This window comes from Octopus bimaculoides, chromosome 4 (genome assembly GCF_001194135.2).
Source record: "Octopus bimaculoides isolate UCB-OBI-ISO-001 chromosome 4, ASM119413v2, whole genome shotgun sequence".
NCBI classification, from domain to species: domain Eukaryota; kingdom Metazoa; phylum Mollusca; class Cephalopoda; order Octopoda; family Octopodidae; genus Octopus; species Octopus bimaculoides.
The window spans coordinates 122,960,286-122,974,729 of NC_068984.1; the positions used below are offsets into that span (position 1 = coordinate 122,960,286).

The 14,444-nt window shown below is 35.0% G+C and overlaps 1 protein-coding gene across 44 annotated transcripts in view; it reads left to right on the forward strand.

The window, feature by feature from the left end:
• LOC106871604 (titin) overlaps window positions 1-14,444 on the forward strand; it is a 454,558-nt gene that overhangs the window by 301,423 nt on the left and 138,691 nt on the right. For 36 of the 44 annotated variants that reach the window (XM_052967415.1, XM_052967425.1, XM_052967440.1 and 33 more), the window contains 7 exons: window positions 1,707-1,958; window positions 4,167-4,245; window positions 4,939-5,142; window positions 6,991-7,119; window positions 8,542-8,642; window positions 11,228-11,291; window positions 13,993-14,196. In XM_052967415.1, coding sequence (XP_052823375.1) covers window positions 1,707-1,958; window positions 4,167-4,245; window positions 4,939-5,142; window positions 6,991-7,119; window positions 8,542-8,642; window positions 11,228-11,291; window positions 13,993-14,196 — 1,033 coding nt within the window. The remainder of the gene's footprint in view (window positions 1-1,706; window positions 1,959-4,166; window positions 4,246-4,938; window positions 5,143-6,990; window positions 7,120-8,541; window positions 8,643-11,227; window positions 11,292-13,992; window positions 14,197-14,444) is intronic. The other 8 variants (XM_052967432.1, XM_052967441.1, XM_052967444.1 and 5 more) reach the window with 1 other exon arrangement.

The following is a 14,444-nucleotide window of genomic DNA, read 5'->3' on the forward strand; positions in this document are numbered from 1 at the left end:
AAGTGAGCATACCAAATATCAGGCTCTACAGGATAGAACCTTACATCATTCTTGTATGTGTGTGTGTGTGTGGTTTATTTATAGTTACCTTGTGAAGTTGATACCAATGACCTTATACCATCAATATATAGTGCTTTATCATCATCATCATCATCATCGTTTAACGTCCACTTTCCATGCTAGCATGGGTTGGACGATTTGATTGAGGACTGGCAAACCAGATGGCTGCACCAGGCCCCAATCTGAACTGGCAGTGTTTCTACAGCTGGATGCCCTTCCTAACGCCAACCACTCTGAGAGTGTAGTGGGTGCTTTTACGTGCCACTGGCACGAGGGCCAGTCAGGCAGTACTAGTAACGGCCATGCTCAAATGGTGTTTTTTACGTGCCACCTTCACAAGAGCCAGTCCAGCGGCACTGGCAATGACCTCGCTCGAATGTTTTTTCACAAGTGCCAGTAAGACAACACTGGTAACAATCACGCTCAAATGGTGCTATTTATGTGCCACCGGCACGGAAGCCAGACAGCTGCTCTGACAATGATCACACTCAGACGGTGCTGTTAGCACTCCACTGGGACGGGTGCCAGTCATTGAATTTGGCTCGATTACGATTTCGATTTCACTTGCCCCAACAGGTCTTTGCAAGCAGAGTTTAGTGTCCAATGAAGGAAAGTTTGGCATGGGTGCCAGTCGTCGAATTTGGTTCAATATCGATTTAACTTGCTTCAACAGATATATATATATCAGTGGTAATCCTCAGTCAACACTAGATAATGTGAAATGTTTATGGAGGTATAGCCAATATACTGTTGGTGTCAACTCCATAACTAAAATAAATTTACAATAAACAAACTCTATCCATGTTGTAGTGAGTACTCCTCTTTCAGCTCAGTAAATAATACTATTTGTGACACAGCTCCATGTGTCTCACAACTTAGTTTTGAAAATCATACAAATGTGAAACCAGTATTACTGTTAATATAAAATCTTGTGCATTTTCAACTTCATTTATTTCTTCTATACTACTATTTGTATTAATTAGTAACTGTTTTATATACATACATTATATATATCTATATCTATATAAGGTAAGACAAGTTTTTCATATTTGTTGTACACACGCATTTTTGCCAGTATATACGCAGTGAAGCTGTACAATAGCGTCGTATTTATATCGATTGCTATTGTCCAGTAAATATCGGTGCCTTGTTGTACCAATCTTATGAATTTATATATATATATACCCTTATAGGGCTATTTTTTGCTGGAAATTAATACATTTGTATTGAAATATTTTTCATTTATATCTATATATATATATTAATAGTTATCGCCAAGCCAACTCTCTCTCTCTCTCTCTCTCTCTCGCTTTCTCTCTCGCTTTCTCTCTCGCTTTCTCTCTCGCTTTCTCTCTCTCTCTCTCTTTCTCTTTCTCTCTCTCTCTCTCTCTCTCTCTCTCTCTCTCTCTCTCTCTCTCTCTCTCTATATATATATATATATATATATATATATATATATATATAGGCTAAATATGAAGATAACTTTGCAAGTGAGTGGTGTGAAATATCTCCATTATCCAATATAATGATAAAAACAATCACTATATAGAATCTATATACCATTATGTGAATAATGCTTCTGGAAAGGATGATGGCAGTGCTATTGACTATGACAATATTAATAATGATAATTGATATCATTACAGGTGCTGCAAGGACGACCACAGTATGTGGAGATGGCTGGCAATCTAATACCTGTCACCAAATCTGGTGATCAGCTGTACGTCCATTTCCGAGCATTCCGAGAAAACCGCCTTCCCTGTACGGTGAAGGTTCGTGATCTAGACCAAGAGGCAGCTGCTCGTGTGGCTTTCATGAAAGAACCGAAAGTAGCACGGGGTGAGGCACCTCAATCTCCCATCTGTAACCTCAACATTGTACTGCCTGATGTATCCAAGGTAAGACTCTAATCTAATTTTTCTATTTGTCTCCCTTTCTCTCTGTCCCCTTCTCTATTATTTTTTTACCCTCTCTAGAGAACTATTTTCCCTATCTCATTCTATTTATCCTCTATTTGCATGTTTCTCTTCCTCTCTCTGTCTATTTGTCTATCTCCCTGTATATTTGTCCCTCTCTCTTTCTCTCTCATTTTTCCAGCCCACTCTTTTCCTTTTTCTCTCTCTCTCTCTCTCTCTCTCTGTCCTCACTTCCATATATTTGTTCCTCAATTTATCTGATCACTCATCATTTATATTCCATTTGTTATTTTAATCTTTTTATTATTATTACCAGTCAAGTACTGGGATCAAATTAATTGACAAACTCCCCTCTGACCAAATTGTTGGTTATGTGCCTAAATTATTGAGTTGGCAACTAAGTTCCTGCGGGGTTTTTTTTTTAATTTAAATTTTTTTAAAGGTTTAATAAAAAATAACAACTAATTAATTAATAATGAATTCACCCTTGTTGTTTACATCTTATTCCTAATGTTCAACAAGATTTTCAATACCTCATTGGTAGAAATCACCTGACTTGAAAAATTGATCCAACCAAGCTCTCAATTCTGCATCAGTATTGAACAAAACTCCATGCATAGCATTTGAAATAAATCGAAAGAGGTGGAAATCTGTTGGTGCCAAATCAGGAGAGTACGGCGAGTATGGCAGCACTTCCCAGCCATGCGTTTGAATGGCTTCCTTGGTCATATTGGCGATATGAGGGCAGGCGTTGTCATGCAGCAGAAGAACTCCATCCTGCCGATTAGGCCTTTTCTCTTGAATAGCCGTGTTGCGTTGTTCCATCTGTTGTACATGGAGTTCCACATTGACCATTTGGTTCCATTCAAGCAATTTGTAATGGATAATCCCTACCCAGTCCCACCATATGCACAACATCGTTTTATGCAGATGAAGATCTTGTTTCATGCGCGGTGTCGCTTGTTTACTGGGGCTAAGCCATTCCTTACACTGTTTCATATTGATGTACAGGCACCATTTATCGTCGCCAGTAATGATTCGGTAAAGAAATCGTTGCTTGTGTCCATCAGTTGAGCGGTGATGAGCAAGCAAGCCAGCGGAGTTTGTGGCGCCTTGATTTTTGTTGTTGTTACTTAAAGCATGTGGAACCCATACTCCATACTTCTAAACCTTTCCCATTGAGTGAAGATGCTTCTCTATAGCAGTGTGGGAGCATTCCATTTTCTCTACCAGTTCCCTTGTCGTTTGACGAGAATTTTCATGCAAAAGTTGGTTTAATTGCTCTTCATCAAACTCAACTGGACGGTCAGAATGAAGTGCATCTTTGAGGTCAAAATTTCCATTTTTGAACTTGGCATACTAATCACGAGCAGTTCTTTCAGCTATGGCACCCTCTCCATACACAGCACAAATGTCATGAACAGTTTTTGCGGCCTTAGAACCTTGATTAAAAGCAAAAAGAAGATGTCGAAAATGCTCGTTTTTCTTAACTTGACATTCTATTTTAATGGTCTGAAAATAAACAAAAATTAACTAAAATTAATAAGATAAGTACCAATCAAGTACTGGGGTTGGTATGATCTAATCAACTTCCCTCACTCCTTGAAACTGCTGGCTCAGTGTCAAAATTTGAAATTATTATTATTGCTATTAGCACAGTGAATTGACAAAATCAGTAAGCTGATTCTGCTAGATTTCCGCCTTAAAATATTTTGTTAAATATTTTAGTTAAAAACATTTATGTTCAGATTTCAAATCTTATTGAGGTCAACTTTACTTCTCTACTTTTCAAGGTCAGTAAATTCTTTCACAAGGCCTGAAATTTTGTAGAAGGGGGCTTATTAATTACATCAACTTTTGTGTTCAACTGATTCTTACCCTATTGACCTCAAAAAGGTGAAATGTAACATTAACCTTGGTGGAATTTTAACTCAGAATGTAATGACAGAAGAAATGCTGCTAAGCATTTTTTCTGGCATTCTAACAATTCTACCGACTCGCATCCTTTTTGAAATCAATTATTATAAAATACCAATCAGGTACTTGGTCAATATATTCTCCCTATTACAATATTTGGCCTGATGCCAATGTTAGGAATCTATATTATTATTATCATTATTATTATTATTATGATTGTTATTGCGGTATATCTTATTTATAGTGGAAATTTTTTGTTTTTTTCAATTTCAGGCCGATTCAACAGAAATCACTTCAGAGGAAGCTCTTGAAGTTCGAAAACGGCACAGTCTTCTTAGAGAACACGGAATTGGTGAGGCTGTTTTGAATTTACTGATTTATTCATTTCTTAAAATTTCAAAGTCTTTTTCTATTATACTTCTTTCAAAATATACTGCTTTCACTTCAGTTGATTTTGAAATAACGAAAATCATCATTAAACTGGTTTGTGGAATATAAATTAACATGGAATTTTGAGGGAATGTTTTAATTTTTATCACTTTAAAACAAGTCATTTGTATCATAGAACCAAGAACAGTCTCAGATGGGTCGGCATCAAAGTCTTTGTGAAGATATTTTCACGTCTTAAATTCAATTCTAATGAAAGTTATAGCATGTAGCTAAATACATTTTAGAGGTAGTTAGATTATAGTTAAACACATAATTACAATGCGGTTAAACATACAGATGACTCTTAGCAGCCAAACAGAAACATGTGGTTGGCAGCCTGTATCTGAATACCCACAAACTGCTACTAAGTAACTAAAGAACTGTAGCTAAGCACTTATAGGTGGCTGCTGTCATGTGACTAAACACCTACTGATGGCTACTACCTGCAGATGTTTAGCAACATGTAGCTAAACCTCTTTAGGTGACCACAATAATGTTGGGTATACATTACAAATGGCTACTATCATGTAGCTAAACACCTACATGTTTGTTAGAATGTAGCTAAACATCCTTAGATAACTGCATGATTTATTTTTCCTTTTTTTTTTTTTCCCAGTTCTCCAAGATACCATCAGTCGAGCCCAGATGAAAATAGTGGACGTTGCCGACACACTGCAAGGTGATTGGGTGATGCTGGCCCAACAGCTAGACATCACAATGTCGGAGATTAACAAGATCAAAACAGATTACAACACAGTCAATGATCAAGCTTTGGCTATGCTACATCTCTGGGTGGAGAAGAATGGCGAAAAAGCATCAGGTGAGGATTTAACTTTGTTACCATTGTTTGTAAATTGCTGCTGTGATACTTGTTGTTCATTTTTGTTCAATTACTTCGGCTGACTCTACTTGATGATAATTAAGCTGGTCCTTTTCTATCTTTGATAACAGCAAATACTGAGCCAGATACAACTTAATATAAGCCGTATTTCAATCTCTTCTATGACTGCAATGGTTGACTGAAATTGAGTAGTTATCATTTGATTGGGATGTAGACATGTTTTAAGGTATTTAGTGTTGTAGCATGGCCATATTGTGACAGGTACAGTGTGTAGCCTTGTCATGTTGTGAAGGGTACAGTATGACAGTCAGTGCCTGTTGTGAGAGTGCAGTGTGACATCATGGGTATGTTGTAACAGGTGTAGTATAATAGTCAGGGTGTGTAGTGACAGGTGCAGTGTTACAGCTTGAGTATATTGTGAGAATAGTGTGGTAAGTTATTAGAGGTGTAGTGTTGAAGCCTGGTGTCTTCTGAGAGGTGCAGTATTGCAATCTGATAGACACACACACATATCAGACTCGTACATAGTTAAATTGGACTCTGCTGATGCTTCATGGTAGAATCCCCAATGTATTCTGGGGTGTTGGTACTTGTTTGTAGCTGTGAAACCCTCAATCAGTCATGCTCATGCACACCTAAAGCACATATTTTTAGCCATGGTTTACATCTGTGTGTATACCATGGCTATAGATCTAATAGTCCAGATCTATATAGATCCAGAGTATATAGTCTATACTTTCTGCTTGGTGTATGACCATGCTGAGCACTCCAATTTGTAGTGACTTGGTGAATCAACAAGAAGGGTGACATGACTCACTATCAATTGCAAAAATGAAAAATAAGTAAAATAAAAAAAAAAATTTAATCTTCCTGAAACTAACTCCTACAATCTTAAAACAGTTGAAAAGTTTACAAAAGTCATTTTAGAAGTGCCGTAAATGAAGGCAAGGTAACCATGGTAGCTAGAATGCTGATGAAACATTAAGAATGTTAACCCTGACCAACACAGGTTTGGATTGTTGCCAAGCAACCAGGCAAGCCTTGACTCAATAGGCTGATAAGCATAGGCATTCTGGTTCTGACCATCTCAGTTTTTTGTATATCTAGGGTAAAACTTGTCCAATGTTTTTTTGTTTTGTTTTTAATGGTGGCACTTAGTTCACTCTGTTGGGTGTTTGGTGTTAGGAAGGGCATCCAGCTGTAAAAACTCTGCCAAAATAGACACAGAAGTCTGGTACAGGCTTCTGGCTGGCCAGCTCCTGTCAAACCATCTCACCCATGCCAGCATGGAAAGCAGATGCTGAATGATGATGATGGTGGTGTGTGGGTTGAGAGAGACTTCATTACTATTTCTAACAAAAGAGGGGACCCTTTGTTGGCTCATTATAATTGTTGCAATGGATAGGGGAAAAGAAAGTGGATGTAGAATGTCACTGATCAGTATTGAGTAGATTCTATAATCAAAGATGTCCCAGCCATAACCAAACCATGTTTTGTTTTAGATGTAATGTATTTAGAGCTACATTACCTAAAAATTTTTTTTAACATAGCTGGCTATTGTTACTTGAGGGAGATTTGGTTACTACTTCTAGAAGGTTGTGTGATGATATAGAGTCTTCCTCATTAGTTCTGCAGAATTTTATATGTATTGATGTCATTTGCATTGATGTGTTCTTGGAATCCTGGGATTCTTTATTTTTCTTGTGTTATAATCCTGCAATGAACCCCACCCAAAACTATGATGTTATATGCTGTTACTTTACACATTAAATTCTATACAAAGGCAGTATTTTAATCACCTGTATTGTTTTGTATCTTCTCTTGCAGGTAATGCATTAGAAAAAGCATTGATACGCATCAATCGTGAAGATGTAGTGAAGAAATGCATGTACGATGTTGTAACAGTTGAGGATGAAGTTGATATGGCAGCTGGGAGAGTTGCCATGGATCAGTCAGGTGAGTTAAATTGACTCATTCACACTAAGCTACCATGACCAGTACTGTAAATCCAACTGCAACCACTAGCATTATTACTACAACTAGATTATTTTTATATCTATTAGATTACTCCAAGATTGCTGTTACCTTTACTTCCACTCCTAATACAACTCAGTTTTTCATCTGTTGTTCCTCTTACAAAAAATATTGTACACCATCGAAATGGTTGTATCTGCCATTTCTTTTCATTTCAACAATGTAATATTCCTACATAATCTGCTGATGTTACTTAAGCAATATCTGTTTGGACATATCTTGAGTTTAGGTCTTATACATTTTATACGTGTGCAGGTGACACAAAAAATAGCACTCGAGTCCATGCTGTAAAGTGGTTGGTATTAGGAAAGGTATCTAGCTGTAAAAACCATGCCAAAGCAGACATTAGAGTACAATGCAGTCCTTGGACTCATTGGATCCATGTCAACGCTGTCATTTCAAATGAAACAAGTTTTGAACATTAATTGATCATATTTCACTGACAAAAACAACCAACAATATATACAAACATTACATCATGTAAAGTCATGCTAACCATGATGAATATCAAGTCTTTGCTTATTGGTTCCTCTTTCTTTAAGCATGTTGAGGGGATGTCAGTGACAGATATACTGGATTCAGATTTGGGGTTCAGATAGTATATTAGACTTTGAGAAATGGGTGTTACATCTCTAATGAATAACTAAATAATGTTTTCTGAAGTCAAGTGGTTTTCTGAACAACAGTACCATGAAAAAGTAAATGAAAGTTCAGTTTTCATAGAACAGCAACTGATGGGATTAATTGATGGGTTTTTTTATGGGATGAAACCTTTAAACAGTGGGTATTTTATACTGCATTTTAACATACCTGTGAAGCTAATTGCAAAAGACGAGCCAAAATTTGGTGACCAGGTAGCTTTGCCACATCCATTGGTTTGTAGTATGGATACAGTATAGCAATCTGAGCATCTAGGCTACACATGTAACAGTGTGACATTCATGACAGTTGTGGTATCGATATAACTGTAACAGTTATCACTGTTGTAGTACAGGTATAATAGTATGACACTTGTAACTGTTATAGTATAAGTATAGCAGTGGGACAGTCAAGATTGTTGGAAAATAGAAAATGTAGTGTAATTGTTGGTTGATTTGGAATATAGAGATAGCAAAGTCACATTGTGTCATTTAGGTTATAGAGATAATGGGCTGGTATTGAATGTAGTAAATGCCCAGTTGTTGGTTTACATGATTTGTGAGAAGAAATATTGGGCGATAAATAACCATGGTTATGTATTGAATGAACTTAGAAAATATAAGTTTTGTTGCAGTCATTGAAATGTTTCTGATGATGATAATAATTATGCCAATATTGCTGTCATTACTTGAATCCTTTTTACAGGCTTTGATACTTTCAAGGAAGAAGTGGGTATATCTCGGGACTCCTCAATGAAAAGAGGCATCTCATTAGATGTCTCCTATGATGAACAAGACATGATCAAGGTGAGTGGCTTTCAACTTTCTTTTGACACAGTTTTAAAGTTAAAAAGGTGATACTTGCCTTTCACACATTTACACAAATATATTTCAAAATTTGGTCTTTAAAAATATGTCACACTCAAAATGTTGTCTTGATTTGATAGTTCACATTATTGCTAAGGCTCAAATGTTACACATCCTGTATAACATTACCCCAAGTTTTGAGCCAGTTTTCTTTTTATCTTACCTTTTTTTACCTTTAATTTGAAAAATCAGATGTTGTTTAGCCCCAGCAGATATATATTATTGCTATTATGCAAAAGTGTCGTAAGTCCAAAACATTGCTTTTTCAGAAAACGAAAAAATAGTTTCACCATTCCATAGCAAAACTGTTGTACTACACTTTGACAATATTTGCTATCTTGGCATCTGAAGCAGCTGGGGATATAATAGTTTGACCAAAAGAACTGACTATTGCAAGCAAAAATTAAAATTTTTAAAAACACATTTGGCCAAATTTGGACATACAACAGTTTAACATAATAGCAACAATATGTAATCCTAACCATTCCAGCTCTGACTATCTTGTCTTTCATTCAGATATATATATATATACATCTAGGAGTACAATATCTAATGTACCCTATTTTTAAAATGGTAGCTTGGGATTTGAGGGAATTTGGTTATTTCTGGCAGGATGAATGATATATTGAAAGCTCCTTACACACACACATTCTTTATTGGCTCATATTGCAATATTGTTTGGATAAGTAGAACAATAAGTTCATCCTTAAGACAACTAATAATGATCTTGTCTATGCTCAGAATGAAACTTCTTTTGAATAGTGAAGACGATGGCCTTATAGATGGCGTTTGGCTATATAGATGAGACAAGTGAGAGCCCATACCTCTGACCATATGTCCCAGTGGGATTCAACAATCCCACTGCACTACACCCTGAGCAAGGGTCTTCTACTAATGTCTCAGGCTAACCAATGCCTTGCAGGTCAGCTTAGTAAGCAGAAATTCTATTAAACGGTGCATGTTGATCTTTCTATTTGAGCAAAGTGATGCTGAAGTTGATGACATTATGATGGGTTACTCTACACTTTTGACCACCAGTAGAATATTAAAATCCCTTATCTGAAAAACAGATGAAAATTGGTGGCAGGTTAAGCATCTGGCTGCAAAACTTTACCTCAAAATCCATTCTTGTTCAAGCCAAACTAACATGGAAAAACAGATATTAAAATGAACAAGCAAGTAGTTGGTGTTAGGAAGGGCATTCAGCCACAGAAAACCATGCCAAATCAGACTGGAGTTTGGTGCAGCCTTCCAGCACACCAGCCCAGTCAAACTGTCCAACCCATGCCAGCATGGATAAAAGACATTAAATAATGATGACGATGAAACAAATGAGTGACCTAGTTTTTTTGGAAGAAAATTTTATATTATTTTTAATAACCATAAGAACATAAGAGCAGCAAAACCCACAACTATTTTAGGCCATCTTTCCATCATTTTATGAAACTGGAACTTTGTAACATGTTGACAGCATAATGTGCAATGTTATGTGACCTTTTAATCATTACTTTTGTTTTATCATTCATAATATTTTACTTGATTTCGTTTTTCTCACAGAATGTTTTCCTTTAGTCTTCAGTTTGCAAATTTATGTTCCAACTCATTCACAGTTGTACCATCATCTCTGTATTAGTGATGTAACTGCCTTGTAATATATCACAAATGTTTCTTCACCTCCAGATTAGTGATATAACTGCCTTCTAACTAGTCTTAGCCTTTCCATGTCACCTGACCTGTTCTAATTGTTTTTACATTTCTTCACTTGTTGTTAACCTTTTACGTATTAACTTACATTGTTAACCTTTTACTTTTTAACCTTATATGGGTTAATGAAGTTTTATTAAACTGCAATCACCTTTGTGTATGACATCACATCACATTTCTTTATGTTAGCATTAGCTCTCCCAAACTCATGTGTGTTCACCTCAAGCTTTACAAATGTTAGTGTGCAAAGCCTTTCACTCTGCACAATGGCAGCAATAGCAGCACTGAACAACTGTTGCTGATATGTGTAAAGTTGGTGCAACTGTTGCTTTGTGTATTGCAGATGAAGAAATCACCAGAAATTAAATCATTACATAGCAAAATATTGGTGAGTACTGCAATGTCTAGGGTATAATGAATTGTTGTTGTTCCACTTTTTTGATGGTAAACTTCTATTTCAATATATGATAGGGGCTCTTTGAGCTAGGATTGAACCTGTTACGGAGAATCTGTTAATTGTTATACTGAAAGTTGGTCTCAACTTTCAGAATTCTATTAAAAAGTACTGTTGGAGTTAATTTAATAAATATAAATATTTAAACTTTTGCTTTAATGTTGAAATGAGGTCAAACAAGTTCAGATTTATATGCTTTCTCTGAGCTATCCAAGCATTATATTTGCTATCTTTAGTAAAAGTTGTTGCTTCAGTAAGTTGTACCAAATTTTCTTTTCTGTTCACCTTCATTTTATTTACCTTTGCATTTTCTCTTGCAATGTCTTTTCTCTGCAAAACTTCAATTCTTCATTGCCTGATTTTGCAGGAATCTGAGTCTGCAGAGGAATCGGGCAGTGATGCTGACACCGAAAGGCACCGAATAGCTAAAGGTAAATAGGTGTTTAAATCTCCTCTCTTTTTATTCTTTATCACTCCAGTTCCTGACATTGCTGCATGTTGTTCAAAATGTAAATCATTCAACCAAATACTCTGTCTGTTACATGTCGAAAGCACTCTTCTCTTAAATCAACTCTCATTCTCTCTAGCATGGTTCTGTTAATGTCCTTGTTAGATTTATATAAATGATGGTTTATTATTATTATTACTATTATTATTATTATTATTATTATTATTATTATTTTATCATCATTGTTTTTGTATTTATTTTTTAGAAATATTTTGAAGTTTTAAAATCAAAATAGCTGTGCCATGGGAAAGGATCTCAGACTATTTTAAACTTAACCATTTTTTTTTTTTTGCCCTTTCTTTAATCAAAGCCATTTTACAGAATATCTTACTACTTGTTAGTGTCCTGGGGCCTGTCTGTTTGTCCTGCAAATTTATAATCAGGTTGATTAAATAAACCAGTATATTGAATAGCTAAAACAGGTGTTAAGCTATTGAATACTGCATTATGCTACAATGCAGTTTTGTCTTTAACCTAAGGTTAGTTTTTAACATCTGGTATCCACTGGATTAGTTTGCAATTTAGTTAAATCATTTTTACTTCACATGCCTATCATTTTGATATTTCCTACTTAGCATGAAACTGCTAATAGAAAATACATAAACCTTACCTTTGAATGCCTTTGAGTATGTAATGTAACACAAGCACCATAAGTGTTGGTTGTCAGTTTATAAGCATCATCACAAAACAGAAAATATGTAATGACACTTTCTCTATATTCTTTATTCATTGAATGCGCAATATATCACTCTCAGTATAGTTCTATTGTAATTCAACTGTCCTCTCTCTTTCTCTCTCTCTTTCTCTAATGTAATCATGTTTTGCTATTGTGTGACAATCAAAACTATTGAATGATCTTTCATATGAGTGAAGATTGTGAATTTGACCAATCAGGAAGGAGGAATAATGGACCTAATTACTACTAACTGATGATCAGTGATGAGATAAAGGGAAAACCTAGCATGAAGTATTGTTCTCAGGTGGTACTTTGTGGAAGTTTATTTCATGTAGTTGAGAATTCCAAAATGAAAGTTATTCATAAATGAACCTATGGCTATAATCACTTCAATAAACTTTACTGCTAAATATGAATATGAATTCATTCTATAAACAAAAGGAAATAAAACTGCTGGAATACTTGTTAGGCAAATGTCATGGTCATTAAACTCGAATATTCACAGTATAATTACCGATACATTTATACATTATTAGCAGCATTTTTTCTGGCTTTACATTCTGAATTCAAATGCTGCTGAGGTTGACTTTGCCTTTCATCCTTTCAGGGTAGCAGTTGAACACCAGGGTCAATGTGTTTGATTTCCCTAAAAATAACTGGCTTTGTGCCAAGAATTAGGAAAAAATATACATTATTACTCTTTATTTCATAATGTCTGCATTACTTATAAAAAAAGGAATTTTTTCCTCATTTTAAACATGTTATTGATTTTACTGCGTCCTTCCAATTTTCCTAAGCTTATCGTTCAGCACTGGCTGCTGTTTAATAGCTTCTTAAGTAGAGAAACTTGGTAGAAATTTGTAGATACCAAGAATTTAATTGATTTAGTGTAGCAATAAATGAAAATTAATAATTTTACTCTCTGTTTTTTCCCTGCTGGAATGAATTAGGGACTATAAAAATGTATGAAAAATACTTGCATATACATGCCAGTCTGTTTTTAATGAATATTTTCAACATTTAAGAGAAGAGTTTTGAACATTTTACTCTCTTCCAAAATTTATCAAAACTATTCATGGATTTGTTGGTCATATTCTCATATCAACTCTTTTCTCTGATTAAGATATTTTATCTTTTGTACATAATAGCATTAACTAGTTCAGGTTTTCTTTTTGTGGTGGGTGTGCTTCTGTGCATAGTTTTATATCACTATGGGAATACTGTGCATTTATTGAATAAAAAATATGGGAAAGCAATTTATATTTAAATACATTTTAATAATACAAAACTCTCAGGTAGAAACAGACACGTGATAGTTCTTATTTTGAAAAAAGGAAAAAAAAAAACACAAAGAAAAAATGAATTATAACATTTTTAAAATTTTGTTGAGACATGCTGAAATCCCCCTCCACATACATACTACATTGATGATGACTACACTGGTTATTATTGACCAGAGTTTATTTGCTAAAGTGCAAAAATTCTACATGTATATTTTATTGTAATGTGAACTTGATATTACCAAACTTTAGCCATGGAATTTGTCTAGAAATAATTACCATTTCATTTATATTAATTTTTTTTTACTCTCATTATCATCCTCATTAATATTATTATCATTATCTGATTAAGTCATCTCATTTATGGTTCTCACAAATTGGTATTGTATTTCTATTTTTATTTTCTCGAAAAGAGAACCAAACAAAAAGACAAAAAAGAATTTGCAATTCTGAAAACTGAATTAATTTCCATATTTTTATCATCTGATTGATTTGATTTCAGTGCAGGGAGAAATATTGTGATACCTGTAAATTGTATCTGCTAAGATTTATATTGTATTCTGTCTGACTGCCTTGCTGATGTCTTACTCTGGCTCGATGTTAATTCTAACAACTAAAATAAAGGGAAAACCCCAAATATCATTGCTTCCTTACTGTAATTATCGCAGCACCTCCCCCGCCAGCAGCAATGAGCCAGGATGAAGTATTGGTTAAGCATGTGGACCACAGGCGTCCAGAAGCTGCACCCGTTGCTGAGTCTAGTGTGGATGATACTGACCGCAAAAAAAATGCCTTCGTTGAATTTGCTAGACAAATGGATGAACTAAGTGACATGGAAGAAACCATTAAACCAGTTGCCACTTCTGAACAAGGTACTAACTAGCTGCATGCTAGTCACTTCCCGATTTAAATTCCAAGCCACATGCTGCTATTCCGCTCCAATTAACCCTAACGCTGCTTCTGAAAATCTCAAAATACGTAACAAGGCTGCTGCAAATATGTTTTCTTTTAAACTTTTTACTTATATATTCTTGCAATATGGAAATAGCCTTGTTGGTTATTTCAAATTTTTAATCCCCAACTTTTTTTTTTTTTTTTTTTTTTTTTTTTTTTTTTTTTT